Below are 23,860 nucleotides of genomic sequence, written 5' to 3' on the forward strand. Positions count from 1 at the left end.
GCTTTGCCTTCCACAACACGGATTGATTTTTATCTTTGCTCCATCTAGTGTACATTTTTCTAACAGGCTTGAAAGAGAGAGTTAGAAATAGGAAATAACCGATTTTTTGTCACAGGTTAAATACATAAGCAGGGCATTTTGTTAAGACTTTCAGATATGTGAAAAAGATTCTACAAATACATTCAAAGAAAGTTGGAAAAGAAAAAAAAAGACAGTTGGAATATGGAAGAGCTGCGCGTGACCATTCTGGAGGCATTTTCCTTCTTCATTTTTCACCGTCCAATCATTTCTCTTTTGCTCAGTTTTTTCAGACAGCGTTGGACTAAAATATCACTGTAATCCATCCACCCATTTTCTAACCACCTTATCCAATACAGGGTCTTGGGGTCATTCGAACACTCTTCCGTTATAGACAACATAAGCTACTTCTCAGAAATCTGGTAAGTTTGAAAGCAGATCCAAGCTACTCCATGGCAGCAGAAATCAACTGAAGAATGAGGTCATGGTGAGATTACTACTTACTGTGGCTTTCTTTTCTTATTCAGCTTTTGTGTTCTAAGGCAGTTAGCCATAGAGTTATGTAATTTCAAAATAGGTCATGAATGCAATTGTTAAAGTGTGGGCATGGTAGCACAGTGGTTATCATTGCAGTGCCCACAGCACTGGGCCCTGGGTTCAATTCCCTGGCTGTGATCTGCATGGAGTTTGTAGGTTCTCCTGTGTTCATGTGGGTTTCCTCCAGCTGCTCTGGTTTTCTTCCACCACTCAAAGACATACTGTAGATTAACTGGCTCCAGGGGACATTAGCCCTGCTCTAGCTCCCCCATGACCCTGAATGGGATAAAGTAGTTAGAAAATAGAAGGGTGGAATAGTTAAAGCCATTTTCTTTTATATTGACGAATATTTGCATAGAAAAAACAAAAGTACTTTTTTCAGATCATTTGTAAAACACCCGAGATTTGCCCCCTAATCAAAATGTTCAAAATCACCAGTACATCCTCTAAAAAGAGTGTTATCTAGTAGGAGATGCTTAAACGGAAAACAAAAACATTTTTTTGCCTCGTGTTTCCCAGTCCTGGAGAACCCCTGGGACACTATTTTCATTCTGTCTGAGCTCTTAATCAATGATGATTTTTAAAATCTTAATTGAACTAAAATCATTTATATTTAACTGTTTTCTGCACTCTTGCAAATCTCCTTTATGTGAGTCCTGTAAAAAATATATTCAAATGTAATATGTATATATATTATGAAATATGTATATATATATATTACATTTGGGTTGGAGCGGTGGTGCTGTGGCTAAGGAGCTGTGCCTGTGGGTGGCAGGTTGCTGGTTCAAATCCTGCAGCTGGCAGAGGAATCCTACTCTGTTGGGCTCCTGAGCAAGGCCCTTAACCCCAACTGCTCCAGGGGCACCAAACAATAGCAGACCCTCCACTCTGACCCCAAGCTCTTTCCCTGTCTGTGTGTCTCATGGAGAGCAAGCTGGGGTATGTGAAAAGATCATTCCTAATGCAAGAAATTGTAAAGGGTTAATAAAGTGATGTTATTATAATACAAAAAATACAGTGAGTAGAAAACTATATCAATATCCCTCTTCCCTAAAGCAAGTCTTATCAGTTATCTAACCACTTAATCCAATGGAGAGGGGGGGCAATGCCTATCCCAGCACACAAGGGGCGCAAGTCAGGGTACACCCTGGATGGGACACCAGTTCATTGCAGGACTAAAACGCAGACACACACTCACACCAGCGCCAGTTTTTCCTGAAGCCAGTTAACCTACCAGTATGTCTTTGGACTGAGGGAGGAAACTAGAGGACCTCATGTGAATTTGAGGAGAACATGCAAACTCCACACAGATAGTACCCCAGGAATTGAACCCGGAGCCTTAGTGTCGTGAAGTAGCAATGCTAACCACTGCACACTGTGCCGCCATTATAAGGCATTTATAGGTTACAAGTGTGCAGATATAGGTGGGAATGACACTGTCGAACATACTGCATGTTCTTAGTGCTGAATGGATCCACAGGTTAAATTCAAAAAATAATCGCGGGTTAGAAGATAACTGCCAACGTCCCTGTGTTTATAAAGGCGCTTTATGTATATACAGATTATTATTATGTTACAGGTTTCATGATAATTTTTATTCTGTTATGCAAATTAAGAATAGAAACGTTTTCAGAAATACAAACTTCAATTTAAGAGCAGCACGCGCTGAACCAGGAAGGTCCAGTTGGACTGAAAAGCAGAAGACGGAGAGGTGCGTCGTTATCAGGGTTGGGAAACACTGCCTTCGGCTATAATTACTAAAAAGAGGTCTTGCACAACAGCAAAAATGGAAAACAAAAACCCAGCAACTTTCATTAACTCGCTCTCGATGTGCAAATCCCCTTGCCAATCGCAAAACATCTACTAGCCACGGCTTAAAAAAAAAACACACTAAACACCCACTTCACCCCCAATCCGCAGCCTCCCCACTGCTCTCTTCTCCCACAATCCTTGCTGTCCCAATGATGTCATTATTTTTTAACCGTGGAAAAGGGCGGAGATCTGAATTATTCCAACGGCTGCGCTTCCTCCCTCCCCGGCAGACAGTGGAGAGAAAACACCTAGAGCAGCCGTCCGTCTGGATCTGTGGGAGGCGTTTGCGTTTTAGTCAGTTTCGTTGCTTGGAAAAAAAAATCACAATTCATATTCACTTGAGCTCACTGCGGCGGTGAGGGCGACGGAAGCAGAAAACGGGGGAAAGCGATAGAGAGGGATTAAAAGAAGCGCAAAAGCCAATAGAGGTAAGAGTGTCCCCCCATTTCAAATGACGTGTACTGAAAAGACTTGGGGGGGAACCAGTGTTTTTTTCCCCTTTTGGAAGAAGTGCTGTTACTTTGCTCGAGGAAAAAAGTAGGTAGGTGGTGGCTGTGTTGGAGATGTTGTACTGCACTTCCCCATGCAACAACTTGGGACATAGCGAGCAAAATATTTATTTTTTTTTGTAAGGGGGCTCGCTTTGAGGGTTCACTTAAATGACCCTTTAGGGGAGGGCTGACTTACGTGCCCTAGAAACACTTGTTTTCTGTGGTTTTTAAAAAGTGATTAAATCGATAGTCTTTACTCGGAGGTGTGTTAAATCCCAGGGGACTGTAGTCCTTCAGCCCAAGACTCACCGCTGGGTTAACGACCAGAGCCCGTCTGCACAGAGTGGGGTAAGACGAGCGCCAGCCGGGGTAAACTGGACCTTCGTCTCAATTCGAAAAGTAGTGAAACGTTTATTCAGTGGCTGAAGTGCGCCTGTTTTCGCGTCGGTTTCTTGATGGTTAACTCTGTTGCTGTGCTGTGTTATTTGTAACACATTTAATAATTAGCCGGCTGGTGAACTAGTCATTACGGTTTGGGTCCCACTGTTTCCTTTTGATCGCGCTGCTGTGCAGTTGGATGTATTAGGAGTGTGATTTGGGAGGGGTGAGTGTTCCCGACTTAATGTTACAATGTTACTGAGTTTACGCCACTGTTGGTGTGTGTGTGTAGGGGGTGTAATTTATAGCCTACTAAAAAGCTATTTCCGTCTTGCAATTAATATACCTCGCTGACTTTTATTTTGCAGTTGTAGGGGCGCATAGAAGGCAAGCAAAAAAAAACAACTACTAAAAGACCTTCTGTGTTGTGTATAACGTGCCAAAAGTTATTTTTTTACAGTAACGCAGGTTTTACAAAAATAACATGTTTTACTGGGACGTTAATTAGTGCGTGCGTCTGTTTTTATTTATTTGTTCTCTTTTACCGTCTAGACCGTGCCCTTCTTGGAATGCGCAGCCGTCTGTTCCGAAACTTTATCTGAGTTAATCTTTGTTAACCCAGGCAAAATCTGGGAGTGTGCGTGTGTGGGCGGGGGCCGTTCTTATAGATTTCTATGTAAAACAGGTTATTTATGAAAACAACCTCGAGTGATCCCAGTCCTGAGGGAATTCCTTGTTTAAAAATCACCACACCCTTTTCCCAGCGAGACTTTGCTGTGGACTACAGGCCCCAAGGCTTGACGGGATGGTTTGGTGTCCATATCCAAACGGGTTACTTTTAAAACAACACCTCTTAAAATAGCTCTTCAGCAGGAATACCATTTGTCACATTCAGACATAAGGCATTACGTCTTTCGTGGGGTGCTTGTCTTTGAACATCTTTTCCAAACTGTTCTGACGGGACTGAGAGAATTCCGCACTCATTTTTTAACCACTAGCTTCGACATTTAAATAACTACAGTAGCTTGTTGCTTAAGTTGAAACTGCGTCCAAGAGAGTCGTCCCATCCATTTGCAGCCTTAGTATTGTGTAAACCTTTGAAATTCAACCACAGTGACCGTTAAACAAACCACAGCTGCAGACCTGAATGTTTCCTGCTTGTGCGTCTTCAAATTCTGATTTGGTCAGAATTCCTTTTAAAAAAAAAAAGAGTTGGAATACCTGTTTCGGGTAGATCTCGGTTAAATATAAAAGCCTATGAAACGCACGCTTACAAAGTGAACTTCCTTCAGACATTTTGATAGTAAATGTCTTCTGTGGTGATCATGTTGCTTATCATACTTTCAAACTATGCTTCTTAGGATGTCGTGCTTTTAAAGACCCGTAGCTCTTCACATTCGATAGACTGCTGTCTGAATTGCACGCCGATGTACAACTAGAGTTGGTATATTTAGCAAAAAGGGTCCCTTAGCCAGTGTGTATGTCCCCTGGAGGAAGATATATTTTTTTAAATTCTTGAGGTCCCTTACAGATTTGAGCCAGCTACCCTAATAGGATTAATTTAAACACTTCACTTGTTTTCAGTTTCTCATCTTGTCAGAGATAGCTGCTTTAACCATTCTATTTCAGAAGCTGTGATACTTAACATTGAATAGAAAAAAAAATCCTTTGCAAAGGTCCGAGACTAGCAACTTGTTCTTTTAAGGATTCAGTCATTTCATTATTTGCATTCCAGCTGAGCTCTTTTAAGTGATCTGTGCAGGTGGGGGGGTCACCAGCACCAGGTAAGGGAACCCCCCCGAGTAAGCATATCAAGGAAGGTGGGATTCCTGAGTTCTTCTGACATGCAGGTACCACAGTGTGGTTTTACTGTACTTAACCACCCCCCACCCCCACTCTGAAGCCTGAACTGTTTTGCATTTAAGTAATGCTGTACAAATACCCTACTTTAGTCCAAAGTTAAATGCAAAGATTTAGTCTAGAGCAAAGCTCTCCCTTAGGACAAGTGCAGTGTATTTCAAAGCCTTGTAGAATGGGACTAAAAAAAACACTTCGGAGGTTACTTCACACAGTAAATGTAAATTCTGTCTTGACTGGTGCTTTTGAAGCTGGTTATAGCATTTGTGTAATTCAAGGCTATATAATATAAACTGAAACTCATCTTTCTGTGAGGTATAGTGTATGATGGGCTATTTCTTCCCTTGATTAAAAACAATTGCAAATGAAGTGAGGCCTGCTACCACATCTTTGTTGTTGGAGGAAAGATGACTATTTAATCTGAATTTTTTTTTTTCACTCCAAGGAAAGGGTACGTTTTTGCATATCAAGCAACTGTGTGGTCACTCTGGTGTCTGGGTTCAAGCCCTCTGTTTTTTCATCACATCAAGTAAAAGACCATGACCTGTACTGCAGGTGTTGGCACATGAGTGATTTAGCCATTATTTAATTTTTCTTGGATAGCATTTGCTGTCAGGACAGACAGTATAAGAGTTTGTATCGGTTGGTCACCATTCGCAGAGCGGGAGATCACAAGCTCAACTTTGGTTTAAAATGATTTTCATGATGTTCATTGCTAAATTGCAGTAGTTGACGGGTTATTCCAATGCTAGGATGGGGGTAATCTCTTAACTTTCTTGGGAGACAAATCTGAATAAGGGGAATAGGTGTGGTGAGTACATATTTCTCACATATGTCTCAAATAACAGAAGAAAGTAGCCTCCATTGTTTCAGTAGTAACTTAGACTGCTTTGCCTCCTTCTTTCTCACAACAGTACCATCATGAAAGTGCTGTAGTCTTTCCCATTACTCGTTCTGGCGGCTCAAACTTGCGTTCTCAGCTGGTGGTTACCTTGTGTGCGCTGGTGCCATGTCCGCAGTTGAGGTGTTCCCAGGCAGACTTGATTGTTCCAAACGAGTGTTTTCATCTCGGCCCTCCTGGCCTGAACGAGCTGTTTTCCTTTTTCTCCCACAAAAGGAATCTTAATAGGAAGTGTAGAAATTAGTTGAGTTTTTCTAATTTGGTTAAACCTGGAAGATTGCTCCTCCTGTCTGGCCTGTTAAGAATATAAGAATGGTTACAATAGAAAAGAGGCCATTTGGCACATCTTGCAGATTTGGTAGTTACTTGGATCAATAAATTACCATGTCACAATTCCTCCGTTGAGGTGGGTAAAGAACTGTTGAGTTATGGTTTACTGCTGAGTGCAGAGTTGTTTGTGTGAAGTGTTTATTGTAAAGAGCCCCTCCTGTAGAAGAGCAGCGTCAGGTATACCTAATGGAAGTGTTGTTTGTATTGTAATGTATAATTACCTATAGTGCGTACATCTTAATTTACCACGCAGAAGTTTCTGGCTATCCTTATCTCTTCTCAAAGTCTCTGCTGAATTAAAACAAGCCTACACATTTTGCATAGCCATAAGCATTTCTCTTTTTTTTTTTAATTGCGCCTGAGTACTGTACTAACTTGTCCAATCAGATTTTCGAAGGAGGCAGGGAGCTGTGTTTATGCTACAGTGCTGCCAGTTGAAGGGAAGTTGAGTTTTCGTCAGTAAGGAAAAATATTAACAGTGACAATTGTAATTATAATGCATTTAGCACTTTTCGTTCCAAAGGATCTCTTGTTGGTTTATAGTAGGGGGCAGTTTTCATTTCCCACTGAATTGTAGAGGGTAGCTAACCTTAGCAGGAAGGGATTAAATGTACAAAATGGTGTATTTAGCTAATTCTTTTCACGTATAAATCTAAGGAATGGGATCCTAAATTACGTTTTGTGTGTGAAAGAGCACATACAAAAAACACATCTCTACTCTTCTGTTTTACTGTACCAGTATTGACTTTTCTCAAAAAGTACTTTTCTTTTGGAAATGCCTTTGCCTATTTCTGATATTGTGCCTTTCCCGTTTCCATTGTATTCACCTCTTGATAGATGCCAGTGAGTGGTAGGCAACTGTCAGGGAGAGAAGCTATTGCATCCCCCTCCTAATTCCTCTGTGAAGTTAGAAAGTTTGAACGGAGACCCTGTACTGTCATCTGTTCCTGAGTGGTACAGCAGACCTCCTTGACACATCATCTGGGTGAACACTGTGTGATTTCTGTCGGGGACAAGAGGAAGTCTGGCTGGATCCCATTGCCTTACTAGCTTTTTTTCACCAATGACTCATACGCTTCGAGTGGTCATTTAGATATTTTGGAATACAAAGCATAAGCCTGTCTTATTTCATTGTGAACAATTCTCTCCAGATACAAATTTGCAATTTGGCTCTTATTGCTTGGTTCTAATTTGAGTTTTCATTAACAACCTAAACTGAAATCTGGCATGCTACACAGCCAGCCTACCTACTGCAGCTGGAGACTTTCCCCAGTGTTAGTTGTTGTATAATGCCTAAATCTTTGGAAACGCTCGTCTTGGTGTTCTGACAGTCCGTCCGTCCTCTGTCTGGTTATAAATAATTGTGCAGAGCTTTTCCTGTTAAACTAGTATAAAAAAAAAAATTGAGAAGTTGAGGAATTCAAAAAAAACAAGAGGCTTTTAAAAAGTTAAAAGCATTAGTCTGGATATCTGACAGATCCCTCCTCCTTTCAGATGAGCTCCCATGGCAGTGCAGAAATTCTCACAGAAAGGAAAAATTAATCTTCTTAAATTGGGCTGCAGTTTGATTTCATTTCTTGAGAGACGATTAAAATTCTTACATAAGCATTCTGGGGCCTAATGTCTAAATATCGGGTCATTGAAACACCCACAGTCCACCAGATGTAATACTGTAGGTCTTTTTCCAAAAACCTTCCCGTTGCTCAAGTGTTTTCTTGAGCCACTCAGGACCTGGTCACTTATTAAAGTCTGCAAAGCGGATGTGTAGAACACGAGCGATATAAAAGCCAAATAGACATTATAGACATTGCTGTACATGATCAGATGCTGGCGGGATCAATAACCTGTGCTGGTAAATTTCCAGAGGAACAGTTTCAGAAACTGCTGTGGATTGATACTGTTGTTATTCCAGTGATCATAACAGGAGTTCCATTCAGGAGGAAAGTTTCTTGTGCTCACTGTGTGAAGATCTTATCACCACAAAATGTAAGAATGGGAACAAGCTCTTGTGTGTAGCTTGGGTTGTAATGTGCTTTTTCTGAGCTACAGCGGGAGTGGCATTTCTGGAACAGCTGTTGTCTGGACAGTGTGATACAGGGATAGTAGCAGTTCTAATTCATTTTCACAAATAATGCTGTCAGGACGGATGCTTGTACTGGAAAAATTCAAAATGGACCCCCAGATTTTTTTTTAAATGCATTTACACCAATATTGTGAGGCATACTTGCAGTATTCTTTCCTGCCATGTTGGTGTTCTCATTGTGGCTCCAAGGTGAGTATTTGGCAAAGAGAGAGGTTAGTGTTGTTCGATAGCGCTTCCAAGCACTGCAGTAGTGGGAGCCATAGGCTATGCATTGAGAAGCTCCCCTCCCAGATCAATATTTGCAGATCTAGCCAGCTGGAAAAGCAAATGATGCAAACAGAAGACCCTTGTAAGAGTGCTGAACAAACGCCTCCTGGCTGTTCTCTCAAACCGGCAAGAGTTGCCATTCCAGGACAGTGCGGTTGTCTGACTTTCTAGCTTGTAGATGCAATTTTCAGCTTGTGATTCTTAATTGGGTGAACCCTCGGTGCTTTGGGACATTTTTCTCCTGGGATGAAGGCCACAATAATGATGTCTGTGCCTGATTGAGTTATACGGGTCAGGAAGCTGAGACCACTTTCCCCAGTCGTATCCAACCTGAGTTTCAGCTAGTTACACCTATATGCAAACCTCTTGAATGGCGGATCAAAAATATGCAAAGAAAAACAAATTTCTATGGACTGTGGTACTAACAGTAACAGGAGTCCTATTGAAGCTTTTCTGAAGTGGATTGCCTCTGCCTTTGTTTTTTAGAAGATTAACGAGCATGAGGAATGCTGCCCTTCTAAGAGAGCAGGATCTGGCAGGGGGGCAGAGGAATGGTCTTAATCCCAAGTGCACTCGCTCCCCATTCTCCCAGGAAAAACGGGGTGGGTTGACCTGCGAGCTGCTACTTTTTCAATAGAGTGTATTTTAACCTGCAATGTCAATTGCTTCATTCTTTTTGTTTTCATGATCCTGAATTGTAACTCGGAAATCTAGCTGAATGGTGACGGAGTGACAGAACAATCACAGATTGCCATGGTGCCATTGTGTGGGGAGAGCCCTGGGATTATATCCTTGTTTTCCTGTTCTGTTTTTCCCGCTGCATCCCCCACTGGGTGTGTGCTTTAGAATTCCGCCGTTTCTTCTCAGGGTTCCAGGGCTGCTGTCTCCTGTGAAAGTAGTGTCCCCAAGGCAGCCAGTAGGAGGACAGCATGGTGGGGGGGTGTATGCTTTCCACAGCGGTCTGAAGCTCAGCACTGAAGTGTTATTCACAGTGGCTTGTGTGACATAAATACAAAACCTCTGCCTTTTCGGAACAAACAACTTTAATGTCGAAATGGACAGTACTAAAGCACAAAAAAGGAAGTTTAAATATGGCAGCATCTGGTAGCTCCGTCTTATACATCATGCAGGGCCTGATGTAGATGCTTTTAGGTGATGTAGTTTTAGACCAGGGGTGTCGGACTCGGTTCCTTGACAGCTCGGGGTTTTCTAGGTTTTCTTACACCCAAGCTTTCTTACATATCTGGTCTATTTATCTTCTCACCAGGCTCTGAGGTGTTTTATAGCTCACTTCCTCGATTGAGTAATCCACTATAACTTTGACGTCCTCTACATGTCAAAGAAAATTCAGTAGTTAACTATTTTGGAACAAACTCCATGATTTAAGTTTGACCTGCTCCTCACCGTTCTGATAGTCTGGTTTGTCCTCTCTTCAGCTGAGGGAAGTCTTTTTAGAGGCAAGAGCTTGCTGGTAGAGAAAGTGTGTGTGTGACAAAGGACAATAAAGGAAATAAGAAACCCAAGCTTGGGATGAAATGAAAAGCTATTTGTCTTTCTAGTCCTTTAAAAATGCTCATATTGATTCTGCTTTTCCAAAACCACTTGTGCAATACTAGTGCTACCCTGTCAGTAGTGTCTGAACATAGCCCTAAATGGCAACAGTGTGTTGGAAACTGCCCAAGAGTACCAGGCCTCAAGCTCAGACGACCAGAAGGACTTCTCATTCCTCCAGTTGAGCTTGTTGGTGATCTTGGGAAGCTTCCGCAGTTGAAGCCGAGCACTCTTTGGTACCAGATGAAGGCCAGCAAGGTGCGTGTGTGTCTGAGGGGCTTTTTTTTTAAACCATTCTGAAATCGCAGCTTTGCGCTGTGAGAGACTGCACTTCCTCCAGGGCTGGGCCATCTGTTTGATTTTGGAAAGGACACCAGTATGATCTAAGTCCTTGGAGGTGACTAATGTAAACCAAAGGAGCTGGATCATGCTTCACATTCGCATTTGCAGCTTGATTTCCTCCGATCACAGCTGATTGGCTCAGTGCTGCTCTTTTTCTGTGTGGTGTGAGAGTCACCTGGAGTGACCGAGGTTGTCCCTTGTTTGTTGTGAACACAAACCCTTGAGACGGAAAAACCTGACAACCAAGAATCCAGCTTCTTCAGTCTTAAAAGCCTGATGAGTGTTACGTGAAGCATGACTCTAGAGCATGAGGTTGTGAAACCTTTCAAGCACCGTAAAGGTCAGTAAAAGAGACCTTGGCATTGTTTTTACCTTACTAAATTCAGAAAAGCAGGATGTGACTCTGGTGTGAGTGCAGTAGCTGGTGATCTCATGTTTAAACCCTTGTCACAGTGAATAGTATGACAAGGCTTTAAGATTACCAGTCTCCTAAATTCCACATATGAGCTGGTTTTAAATTCCGGGCTTTGAATTTGGAAATTAAAAAGCTGTGAATTAAACCATATCGATTGTAGCGCATAAAGTAAAAACACAAACTTGCGTCCCTGTACTGCTTGTGAAATAACTTAACCCTTTCATTCAGGAAATAGTTCTGATTTATTCGAGCAGGACCTCCTGACATGGATATCCCTGGTCTCTTAATTGCACCCCTGCTTATGATTCCGATACTTAATAAAGCATGAGCTACTTAAGATGTAATTAATTTGAACGTATTTACTGTCTTAGTTTCACATTTCAAATAAACATCACAATGGGTCAAACAGCCACCTGTTGTTTGGTCTTAAGTTATGATTTCATCTAAGGTTTGTAAAGACTAATGTTTGTAGCAGATACATTTGCATCACATTGTCTTCAATGAGAAAACAGAGCTGATAACCTGTACATCTATAATGTGGTTTGCCAGCATTGTTTACCTTAAAGGAAAGGTTACATTTTTATTTTGGGGGAACTGCAGAAATGAGTACCCTTGCTCAAAAAGTCAATCTTTTGCTAACATTCGCCGCCCAAGTCGACAACCCCCTTCCCGTGGAATATTAACCGTGGCTTACGCAGGATTTTTGCCGAACTTGAGCATGATTAAGAGGTGACACAGTTTGAGAAGTTGGAGCGCAAGTGTCAAGTGCTGAATTAGGCCACCCCTCCCCACTCCCTCCCAGTTCTTTCCTGCTGCCAGAAAATGAACTAGGTCAGGGAGCTCTGGGGTGTGGAATTGATCAGAATGCTTCAGTCCCCTTGTGGCTGCGACAGCAGTAAGTGAGAGGTGTTAGTTTGACAACCAGAGATGAAGAGAGGAGCAGGCTGTACTGCTGTTAATAAATAATGAGCTTTGCTCAGCAGCTCACATGTGTGGAACTGGGAAGTAGTTGAAACAAAATTTGCCCAGAAAGCATTTTTGGCATTAAGGTGCAGTTCTGCAAGTTAACGACATTAACGGTATTAACTGCAAGTAATGATATCTTCACGGATATGGTGTTAAGGGGTTGGGGGGGGGAGTTTTTTTCAAATGTCCTTAGGGGCTGCTGTGGAGAATGGCTGTTGAGAAGTCCCCCAACAATACTGATGTAGAGATTGAAACCTGTTTTCTCTTCAGAGCAAAGAAAAATCGTTGTGAAAGAGCCTGCTTTTTGAAGCTTTTTTTTTTATTTGATGAAAGTTTGGTCCTAATGAGTCCAAAGCTGTTTTTGTCTGACTCCCCTGTCAGGAAAGTTAATATTTAAGTATTTAGCCAATTTTTAGGTGGCTTGGTTTGTGAACATTCCATAGTCTGTGTAGGTTCTGTCCGTGGAGTTGCAAACTGTAGCACTTTTATACTGAAGATAAGTGCCTTATCACCTAGGGAACCTTTTCCTTCTCTGCAATGGAAAGTTCAGAGCTGCCTTTTGTGTATCTATAGTGGAGGTTTTGTCCCAGGACAAGAAACTGAACACTGCTTAAACAGTGACTTGGCAAAATGTTGCAGACTGCTCTAAGCATGACTTTAAACCTTGTAAAGTGCCTTAGCTATTAGCCCTGATTCACCTTCGAAGAAAGCTATACCATTTCTTTTGTGGTAATGGGCTGCCTGCCTTATCCACAGCCTGACCCAGCGCTTCAAACTGTCTTACGAATCCATAGTTCCCTCTGACATCACAGTTTCTAGGCAGATGTTATTTTAAAACAAATCCCCTGTCATCATGTCTGAAAGTTTGTTCAATTTAACCAGGAGTGTATATAATCAAACACATGTTTAGATCCAAAAACATTCTTTAATTTTTTCATAGCCTCTTGGTTGTGTACAATTGCCTGTTAACGTTGAGCTGTCACTGTAGAGCTCAGAAGCAACAGGGAGGGATAAGTAGTGAAATTGTGGAGAACAAATAATTGTGGATAAGCATCTTGTGCCCAATTATCTGCATAAAAACATGTCCACAGCTTGAACAGTCTTTGTGCCTTACACAAAATGCAACTTAGAGGTATTTGCTAAGGGTTTTTGGACCATGACAATATCATCACGGTAAGAAGCACTATTCCAAATCTAATCTGAATCACAGGAGGTCCTTTACAGAAAGGGTTGTGGGAGCCTGGAGTTTTTGAAGCTAATGCTCGTTTCATGGAAAAGCTGTATGAGATTCTTGGATCCATTAGCTGCCAGTAACAAAATAGGTCCCTGTAGCCTATTAACCTTTTGGTAATTGGAACCTTTGTTTTAATATAGGTTGTTGCATCTCTCTATGAGGAATGCATTGGTATAGAACTATATAATGTGTCGTGTGTAGCCTATATCTAAATTGTCATTTTTTAAATTATGTTGGTTGGACTTCACGTAACTTGTATTTTACTTAAGGTAGCTTAATATTTGTGTCAATTCATTTAATTATGAATGTCTGGTACTTATTTGGACTATAAAGTCTGTTTCATAATACTTGTATAGATGAAGTAGAGTGAAGAAAACCAGCACTTCAGCAGGTTCCAGTGTTGAGGTAATTGGTACCTCAGCTTTGCTTGCAAGTTAATTTGATCTATTTTTGCTAGAATAATCAGAAACATTTCAAATGTTGGTTGAAAAAGTAGACTTGGAATAGTTATATATCGCCGAGTTGAGATTTGAACAGAAAACGGTACCTTTACAATTTGAAATTTCTTGGAGATATCCCTCTCATCATCCTTGACTAAACACATGATTTTTTTGTTTCCTTGAAGTTACAACACGGAGCAGTTCCAAAGGCAGTGCTGAGACTTTGACTGGGGCACTCCTGGTAGCCCCAAACCTTCCCCGTGGGTCCCTCAGCTTCCTCAAGCTGAGCAGAAAGGAATGATCTTAATCAGAATCGATTTGGAGCCTGAATCAGCCTCCTTAGGAAGGGGGGGGGTGGATGATGCACAGCTGTTATCAAGGGAGTCACTTCTGTTCGGAACAGTGTGCTGCTGCTGAACACTGAGCTTTCTAATTGATTGAAATGTTTTAGGGTGTTGCATTGCGAAAATGCTTAAAATACATTTTGCTTTGAATAGTGTTGTATAAAGGCTGCAGATGTCTTACCAAAAGTTGACTGCCTTTTTAGCAGGTGAGCTGGTAGACAAAGCAGAGGAGACAAAGCTCTATGTAGGAGCCACTGGGGAGCCTCTAGAATCGGAGTCTGAAGGTGTATGTATGAAGTGACGCTTGTTACAAAATCCAACCTCTGCAGCTCGTCAGTGCAGCTGTCGCCGCCTCTCGCCACAAGACCAGGAGAATTGGCTCTGGGTCTGACTGGCTTCTTCACAAACTCATTTCTCTCCCTCCTGTGATTTATTCATGTCATTTACTTATTGAAAAGCATTGAAAATTTATCAAAGCGTTCCACTTTAATGTACAACTTTTTTTTTTTACTGCTTCATTTCTGAAAATCTGCTTTCCTTAATCCAAGGCTCGGTTTAGATGCAGTCCCTGTTGTCGACTTTTCCCCAAAAAAAAAAATTGGAACTGGCGGAGAGTCTCTGTGGCCCTGTCCTATTTTGGCACTGTAACAGTGTTGGCTGAACGGCCCCGCTTATCGGAGATGTACTGTAAGTTCTCGCACACGCCTCTTTCTTGGAAATCATTTGGCCCTTTTTCTTCCTCTAGTTTATCTTGCAGTGTAAAAACTTACTTGCAATAAAGCTAACTGTAAGCCCTACCATGAGACCATTTCACTTTTTTTCCCCTATTTTATACATTTGATAAAGGTTGTCATGAGTTCTTGCTTAAGTTAAAAACAGAATTGTGGTAAACAAATGCAGTAAGGTAAAATGTTTGCCACAATTTTAATTTGCTGTCAGTTGTAATGTGCCAACAGTCCTTGACCTGCATAAGAGTTCGGTACTTGTGTACCTTTTGAACCTTTGATCTCTGCATAATTACTGCTTATTACTTTGGTAGTAGATTATACCATGCGCTGTTGAACTTACACGTACACGTCTAATTTTAGAAATGTATAATGTAATAAGTTTTTATTTTGGGGTTACTGTACAAATTTTGTAGTAGCATTACCTCCTGTGGAATTGCATGCAAGTTTATCAGTTACAATTGTAGCAGCTGTCGTTAGGAAGTTAATGAAAAAGAGCATACATTTACAGATGCAGCAGACTGGGTATCTTAAAGGGAGTTGTCTTGCCAACAATTTTCTCTTGATAGTTTGACTGGAGGTCATTTCTAGTTGTCTCTCTGAAAATTAACAAGTCAGAATTTATAAATGTTTGGATGTTTTGAGTAAGATTAACTGGTATTGCATAACAAGGGAAGTACCTGATTTAGTATACAAAGTACACAAGTGACTTGCACATAAGGCAATAGACCTAATATTGTTTGGGCAGCAGCTCAAAATCCAAATTTTTATTAAACTGTTTCAATGCTTCTCATAATAGTGTAGCATCAGTGTTCTACTTTTCATTCTGGTTTAGAAGCAGGTTGTAGACCGAAGTGCTTCCTTCCCTTGGTCCTGGAGAAACTGTCTCACAGCTTTCTTTCCAACTGAATTCTACATCTCCAGTGCTAATTGTTGATTTTAGATTTTTGAACTTGTTTCTTTGGTTATTCTTGAATTCCAGAAATATCCAACTTCAAAGATACTGTTTCCAGTTCACTAAATAGTTATTAATTGATCAATTAATAAGGGCACTGTATGAGACTTCCTGAGTGTTTTTTTTCCTTCTACAGACACTTGGTTAGATTTCAGGCACCCACCTGAATGAAGGCAGTTCTGGGATTCACAAATGGATCTTTATAACCTTGATGTCAGCTCTTAAAATATGCCCCAAATAGAAAACTGATCAGTTAGCCACTGATAAGACCTCAGGTGGAACAAAAAAAAAGTGGTGTTCCTCTAGGACAGGGGTCTATTATTAAGGTACTCGCTACTTGATTCTCAAATGGACCCATTAATCTTTGACCATCTGGCCTTCCTGCTCTGGTTCCTTCTGGTGTGCAAAAGAAATTCTGTTTGGACACACAGAAGCTGACAGATACCAGTTACTGTGGTAATCCTGCCCATACTGTCATAGTCTGTTTCCCTTGTTGAGCTCTGAGCTGCTTTTGTTGCTCACTTATGGTGCTTATGACATTTGGTGGTTTCCTCTTTCAGTGTTGTAGAGCTGAAACTGTTAAGAGTTAAGTGATAAAATTGAGTTAAATTAAGGGTATTGTACAGCATCTTGGAGCTTGTGAATTGAAGGAATGGGGATTGAGATGAGGTAGACTTGACATGGATAAAAGATGGGCATCCCCATGTCCTAAAGTGCTTGATTCCTGCAGACAACTTTCTGATTGCTAGTAGCACATAGAGATGCTAAGTAAATACCTGAGAGTTGAAGTAGAGCACAAACCAGAGGGCTGGATCTCAAGTATCTGAAAGGGTCAGAAATCTAACTACCAGCCTCCCCATGTTGAGCAGCTGTCCACCTTTTCTCTAGCGCTCCTTTAATTTGTCATCTTCTGCACAGTACGGCCATACGCTCGCCAACAAGCTTAGTGGCCCTCTCCACTTGATCATCCCTGGTGCAGTGCAGTGGTCCCTGTGCTCTTTGCTCTGGTACTCTCTCACAGTGCTGTGGTTGATTTATAACCTGCTTGGTGACATGGGTCCATTATGCAGAGATTAAGAGTTATGTTAAAACTAACGGCCTCGTACTCTACATCTGCCTTTGGGGCTGATGAGGTATGCTAATGAGGCTTGATTGAAAATGGAAAAGGATTTCTGCGAAGGCCGGGTGAACCTTCTGAGCTGATTAACTTGTACCAAACTTGCTTAAATCTACTGGACATGTTTTGGCAACAGTCCAGTGAAAGATAAGAGGTAGACTTCAGCCTCCTGCTGTAGCAGGTCAAAGGTGATTCCATTCTTTTCATTTAATTTGATTTGCTGCCCATGAGAAAGTTTCACGATTTACACTGGCAAGCACATAAGTTTAACATGCTTCCACTTAATAAGAGTTCTGTTAATGGGCTCAGCTGTGTTCTTGAGACGTTGCAATACCATAAATGCTGAATCAGCTGTCATCTTTCTGAACTGTCAAACGGTTGGCATTTAAGAAATGGAAAGTGTGGAGATCCCAGGTTCTTTTGAGAACAGTGTTGGTCTTCAGAAAGAGTGGTCCTTTTCCAACCTTCACCCCGTCGATGGTCAACAGACAATCCCAGAAACCCAGACCTTCGATTTTAACTGCAGTTCAGCATTTCTTTGTACAGCAGGAGTCTGTACACCAGGTCCTGGATGGCCCCAGTCCAGCAGGACTGCAGCAATTGTAAAAGACAATTAACTGCAGCTGTATCACTCTGCAACTTGCAATTTGTAGCCCAGTTGTGAAGCTAAGCAGGTGTGAGCCTGGCTGGGAGACCCCCCTGGGAAAACTAAGGTTGCTCTTGAAGAGGTGTTAACGGGACCAGTAGGGGGTGCTCACCCCTGCTGTCTGCGTGGGTCCTAATGCCCCCATATAAAGATTGAGGCATTATACTGTAAAAAAAAGTGATGTCCTTCGGATAAGATGTAAAATCAAGGTCCTGACTCTTCGTGGTCATTAAAAATCCCAGGGTGTGTCTCGAAAAGATTAGGGGTTAAAAAGTATGGCTTGGTCAAATTTTCCCCCTGGCCTTAACTAGTCACGGCCTCTTGATAATCTCCATCCATCAGTTGGCTTCATTACACTGTTGTCCTCTGAACTGTTCATGTATGATGAGTGTGCTGGCGCAATTTGGCTGCTTTTGCATCATCCAGGCAGGCGCTACAAAGCGCTTTGAGTGGAGTGTCCAGAAAAGTGCTATGTAAATGTAAGGAATTATTTATTAACTGAGGATTATACATCTTTTTCCTCAATATGTATTCCTTTGATCAGTCCAGTTGTAATGATTGAGTTTCAGGTAAGCTAGAGTATTAACCTGTGATGACAGCTCATATCTAGAGTCTCAAAGATTCTTGTAAAGCTATAGAAAATGGACTGAGCTCCCAACCTGTACTGCATGGGGCACTTCAGGTTTTGAATGGCTTTCATTAAGATTGCAGAGTCTTAGTCACCTGGCTTCGCACGAGTCTTAACTAAAACGACTCCCTACTTTCTGTGAATCATGGTGTTCTGTAAGCTCTCATTGCTTGCTGAGGTCACTTTTACAGCTCAGACTTTCTCGTACTATTTCTAGGGAGGCCCCTAATTTTAGACATTTTATACGTCCCAAGTTTTTTCTGTTCCAGTACTGAAGATGCACGTCTCTCTCCAGCTGATTCCGATGTAGGACATGTCCTGAATTGACCTGCAGCTCTACTGAATTGGCAGGCAATCTTTTTTTGTGAGTCATTAGTGATAATTTTTCCCCAGCAGATCAGAAAAAATCAAAACTGTGTGGGAAGGAGGTTTGGGGTGCTTCCTGTTTAGTGAATTCATGGATAGTTTTTAATATTACAAGTTTAATTTTGACAGTACAAATAGGCCTGTTTTGGCTAGTGAGAAGTATTATTCTGGCACAGAAGACTGTAATAAGTCTTTTTTTATATGGTTTGAGATTAACTGAATGGTGATTCTCATTTCCATAAAATCAGGAGAAAATAACCTTCAACTTCATAACTCTAGTTTCTGTGGCGATTAAGTAAATACTCCCAAGTATGGATTAAGCAACAGCAGATAAGGTTTCTGTAAACTGGTGAGGTAATCTCTTTTCCGGTCTGGGAAAGGAGACCAGCTTTCAGTCTTGAGTCTGCAACTTTAGGAATAGCATTGGGATTGCCTGTTTTCTTTTCTTTCTGCAGGCAAACTGGAAGCACATTGCTTCTGCAGTCCTTTAGTTTGGAGAAGACCGTTTGACCGCAGTAGAAAATAAATCCTGCACTCTTCCTTTGCATCCCTAGGCTTTTCTAAATATTGTGCAGGGTGTAGCTCCGGGGTGGCCATGTATGGTCAACAGCAGTATTAAAACTAGAGGTCCAACTCACTTTCAGAATAGTTTACTTTCCAATTGGTAAGGTCAAAATGGTTGTAGAAATCCACCCAAGAAGAACGCAGTTTCAATGTATGCATTTAATGTCAAAGGAGAGGATGTGAAACTAGCACAACAGTCACACTACTTCCTCTGTGATCTCTGCTGGTAGAAAAAGTTGTACCTGGGGGTTTTCCATAGTGTTGGAACTGCAGTTTTCTAGAGTTTTTAGCTTTAAAAAAAACGTTTAGAATGTAAATATTGGAACCTTTATGGATGGTGGGATGGCATGGTAGCATGGTACTTAGTATTCCCTCGGTTCAATTCCTGGGGTGCTGTCTGCCTGAAGTTTGTAATGTTTCCTCCCATAATCCAAAGGACATATTGGTAGGGTTGGGTGCATGCATATATGTCTGTGTGCCCTGTGATGGAGTAGCGTCCCATCCAGGATGTACTGTCTTGCGCCTGGTACTTGCAGGGATAGGCTCCAGCTCCCCCACTACCCTGTATTGGTTAAACTGGTTAGAAAATGATGGGTGGATTGTGTGTGGTGTTAACATTCAGTCCTGCGGATGTTTGTCAAGTTTAAATATCCACTTCCTTGGCAAACAGGTGTGATCTTACTGCTGATCTGCATGGACCAACATCGTTAAGTACTAAAGATAGTGTCGCTTTGTCAGAGGTGTTGGAGAAAACCACTGCCAAGACTCAATATTTCCACCACTCAGGCTTCATTCTTAACTGCCTGATCAAGGCAAGCAAATGAGTTTCTTAGACTGTTATGCAGGGGTGTAGTAATATGCAGGAATCCCATCTATTTTAATATCTTTGGGGTCGGAGCTGTGGCTCTGTGGCTAAGGATCTGCGCCTGTGGTTTGCCGGTTCAAATCCCGCAGCCGGCAGAGGAATCCTACTCCGTTGCTCCTGAGCAAGGCCCTTAACCCCAACTGCTCCAGGGGCGCCGTACAATGACAGACCCTGCGCTCTGACCCCAGGCTCTCTCCCTGTCTGTGTGTCTTATGGAGAGCAAGCTTTTGTATGCGAAAAGATAATTCCTAATGCAAGAAATTGTAAAGGGTTAATAAAGTGATGTTATCTTAATTTTTTGTCAAGCCCATCCTATCTAAGGAGCCAGCCCAGTGCTTAGAAATGTACCCCTTACAGGACCTGAGAAGAATGTCTGTTCCCATGGTGGGAAATGTGCTGTTCTGTCTGTAATTGACGAGAAGTGGGGGTGGGATAAGGAAGTGTTTGGAAGTGCCATGCTCCAACTTGGGGATTTAGCAGCGGAGTGACTCACGGCAAGCCCTCGTTCTCCCAGCAACTCGGTCTGCTTGTGAACTTTGTCCCACTTCTACAAATACACTCCTGCAGCTATAAAAAGTTTTTTACCTTGTGCTTTTTTTCTGCTTTTGTTCTTCATGTAGTGAGAGGACAAAAAGAGGCTGGTAGTCGGTCTAGCAGTTTCATTACAGTTTATTTCAGTGTCATGCATGTAATGTTAGTACACAATACATGATTCCCTTTATCCTTGGGTGGCATTTTTGTTCAATTTCTCAGTCTATAACAGTTGCTGTAAAACTTTCGTAACAGTCACCTGTGTATTGGACAAAGAAGGGTTTGTCATTGGAAATCCCCAGATTTCCTGTTGCCCAGCACTTTTCCTGCCCTTTCTTTCTTAGAGTCTCTTGGGAAGTCCACTATCTTATTTTTGTCTTTTAGTATCCTAACTGAAAGGGGTGGTCTCAATCCCCTTTTTGTCAGAAAATAGCGACCGTGTTATACTGGACGTGGTTTTTGTAGCTAAAATGAGCATAAACCAAGTTAGCTGAATTATTTTGCTTTTGATTACTAAACCAGTGGTCTGCTGGTTGAACATGGAAACGCTTTTCTTGAGCAGCTTAAGCAGTTGTCTGAAAAGGCAGGTTTAACCTCTTGCGCAGGCTCTTGATGAGTCATGTATTTATACAATGGAGAAAAACTCCACCTTGCTCTGTCTTCTTACACTTGCACGGTAATGCTTACGTAATCCCTCCTGGCTTAAACTGCAGGAAAATGTGGGGCATTGTGTACACACACACACACTTGCGTGCGTGTTCACACTCATAAGCGCAGAGCTCTGCCTTCCATTGGCCTCCGCGTTGCTGTCGGTTTCTGGCGGGGGGAACAGCTTTATCAAGAGGAGAGGGAAGCTGTTTCATTTGAGCTTGCACAACTCTTGAAATGAACCTCCCTCTACACAGAATAGGAAATGCTCACAAACTGGATAAATCTTTTAGACTTTAAAAGCAAAATCCTACCGGTGTCTGTTGTGGTCCCAATCAGGAGTTTTTCATTCTCTACTGCACACAAAAGTTACTTGAAGGTGTGTGAGTGTTTGCAGGAGATAGTGACCCACTGTTATACTGAAAGTGCAGAAATGAAAAACAATGAAACAAAATGCACCAAGTTGGTCAGGGGTCATTCCTTAGCTCAGTGGTGGCTCACTGTACTGTGAATTTAATTTTCCTCAAGTGTTGACCTTCTGTGGGCTTGGGAAGGGGTTAACATCCTGTCATTTGTTAGGTAAAACATTAGAAACCATGATGTTTTTTCCCTAAAATGTGCTACGAGACCTAAGTGTTCGGTTGCTTTTGTCCAGCAGCACACAGGGCAGTGATCAGGACCCGAGGTGAAGGAGTATCCCCGCTTGTGCAGGTCATGTAGTACACCTCAAATCCATAAATGGCAACTTTCTTGGAAGCTGTTGTAATTAAGGCCAATTAAGTCTGAAAAAGATTTATTTAAGTCATTAAGAGCTGAAAACCCAAGAGTGTAGGTTTAGAGAAAATGTCACTACATTTTAAAGCCAGACTGCTCCTAGTACAGTACACTTGTAGCCCAGCCCCCACACCTTGTTCTGGGATCCCAGTGTCATTGTGTGGTATTCCAGCTGAGCTGTGTACCATAATTGAGCCTTTAATTGCATAGATCATTATCTTAATTATACCTTTTTAATTGTTTTTTTTAAAGGTGCCACATTTTTGGTTGCTTACAATCTTAAACTTACAGCACTGCTATTCTAACATTTCCAAATTATCCGTTGGAGGATGAAAAAAGGTCCATCAGTATAATCTCGTTTTTAATTAACTGAGCTAAAATCTTATTTTGAATTGTTTGTGATTTACCTGTTTTATAGTAAACAGACTTTATGCTTGAAGGCGCTCCTAAAGAATTTTCCAAGTTGTGATGCTTGTTAACGTAAACTGCAGGGGTCTCTGAAACAAATACCACCTATACTTGGCTTTTGGCATTTCACCAGTAACATCGGTCATCTTATTGTGTTGTGTTCTAATGCATGGCCTTACTATAAAGAACATCTTTACAAGAATCCTGCGGCAGTCCATTCCTGACCAGGGCCGATCCACTCCACTGCAGTACTCGGGTTTTACTGACAGTATCCATCAGTGAAGGATCTGCTGGTCTTTCTGTTGGACTAGGAAGGGTAGAGGTAACCGTGCTATAGGACTGCTTGAGAGCCACTTTTTGGACCAAATACCACCCCTGATCAAACCAAAGCATCCAAGTACCACCTACAAGTCATCTTCTCATAGGAACCCCAGAAAATCTCAATGACCAACATGAGCGTGCATGCGCGCACACACTCACATACACATATAATACATATAATAAACTTTGTTTGATATAGTGCCTTTAAAGGTGGCTTCTCAAAGCGCTTTACAGAAAATAGAAACTGGAACAATAACAATAAAAAAGCACCATTTCAGTAAGAGGGGTGAGCCTGTTAAGTCGAGCAAAGGATTTTTCAAGCCTTGATACAATTCACAACAGAGTCAGATTTTAAATTGTCAGGCATTTTCCTGACGGTAAAGGTCTTGCAATGGATGTGGATGTTCATATCTGGAGCAACCTCTCTAATTCGTGCAACTGCACCGCTGTGTCGGCTTGTCATTGCTCTAGCACCGTCTGTACAAACTCTGACGCATTTTAACCAGTTGATGCCATTCCTTCGATAAATTCATTCAGAAGCTGAAATGTGCTCTCCTGTAGTTCCTGTAGTTTCTGCTTACAGAACAGAAAGTCCTCATTGGACGTACCCTCAAACTCGTATCTACCGTTAACGAGCAAATTGGCCAAATCGACTACAGACTCATCTAATTGCAGTGAAAAGCACCTGCTCATCTTAACGTGCTCTATCGGCTTACTTTTGATATCATCCGCCATATCCATAATTCTATGAGTGACTGTGTCTTTCAGAGGGGGCAGCAGGTTGAGCTGTTTAGCAGCTTTTTCTCCACACATATGTCAGCTCTTCTGCCAGCGGTAAATAAGGTTCTTCAAAAATAGTGTGGGGCTTACCTGCTTTAGCATTCCGTAAGCTTGCATTTTTCCCTGTTTCCGTTTCAGGAGTCCATCTCAGAATTTAAACTTTTTTTTTCATGCGCATGGGAGCAAAACAGACGCTCGGTGTATGTTTCTCAAATTAACCTAGAACAGTTCTTAAATATATTTCTGTTATCGATCACGCTTTCCTATGCTCACAAGATCGCCAGCGTTCGTAGCATGCATTCCTGTGTTTACAGAATTGGCATTGTTCCAAAATCACACACATTCTCCTACCGATCTATTTGCTGGAGATAACTTTTTTTAAATGCAGTTGGTCACTTATATTCGTAGCACGCATTCCTACACAATGGTATAGAATTACATTGTAGCTCTTGTGTCCACTCAAGTATTAGCCTGCACTGTATCGTAGTACGTAGGCTGCGTGTTCGACGCTTATTGAAATAGAAAATATGAAAACCCGTCCCGATTTTTCAGCACACACAAGAAAA

At 41.7% G+C, this 23,860-nt stretch overlaps 1 protein-coding gene across 4 annotated transcripts in view; it reads left to right on the forward strand.

Annotated features, from left to right (window-relative positions):
• Positions 1-2,544: 2,544 nt before the first annotated feature.
• The window catches only part of LOC102689455 (rho-related GTP-binding protein RhoA-D), a 44,480-nt gene continuing 23,164 nt past the window's right edge, over positions 2,545-23,860 (forward strand). Inside the window, exon 1 of one of the 4 annotated variants that reach the window (XM_069190282.1) lies at positions 2,545-2,795. Coding sequence is in view for 1 of the 4 variants with exons in the window: in XM_069190281.1 (XP_069046382.1) it covers positions 9,174-9,276 (103 nt within the window). In the remaining 3 variants the exon portion in view is untranslated. Of the gene's footprint in view, positions 2,796-3,122; positions 3,207-3,441; positions 3,463-9,164; positions 9,277-23,860 lie in introns of those variants that run through there. The other 3 variants (XM_069190283.1, XM_069190284.1, XM_069190281.1) reach the window with 3 other exon arrangements.

Source organism: Lepisosteus oculatus, chromosome 5 (assembly GCF_040954835.1).
Source record: "Lepisosteus oculatus isolate fLepOcu1 chromosome 5, fLepOcu1.hap2, whole genome shotgun sequence".
NCBI lineage: Eukaryota > Metazoa > Chordata > Actinopteri > Semionotiformes > Lepisosteidae > Lepisosteus > Lepisosteus oculatus.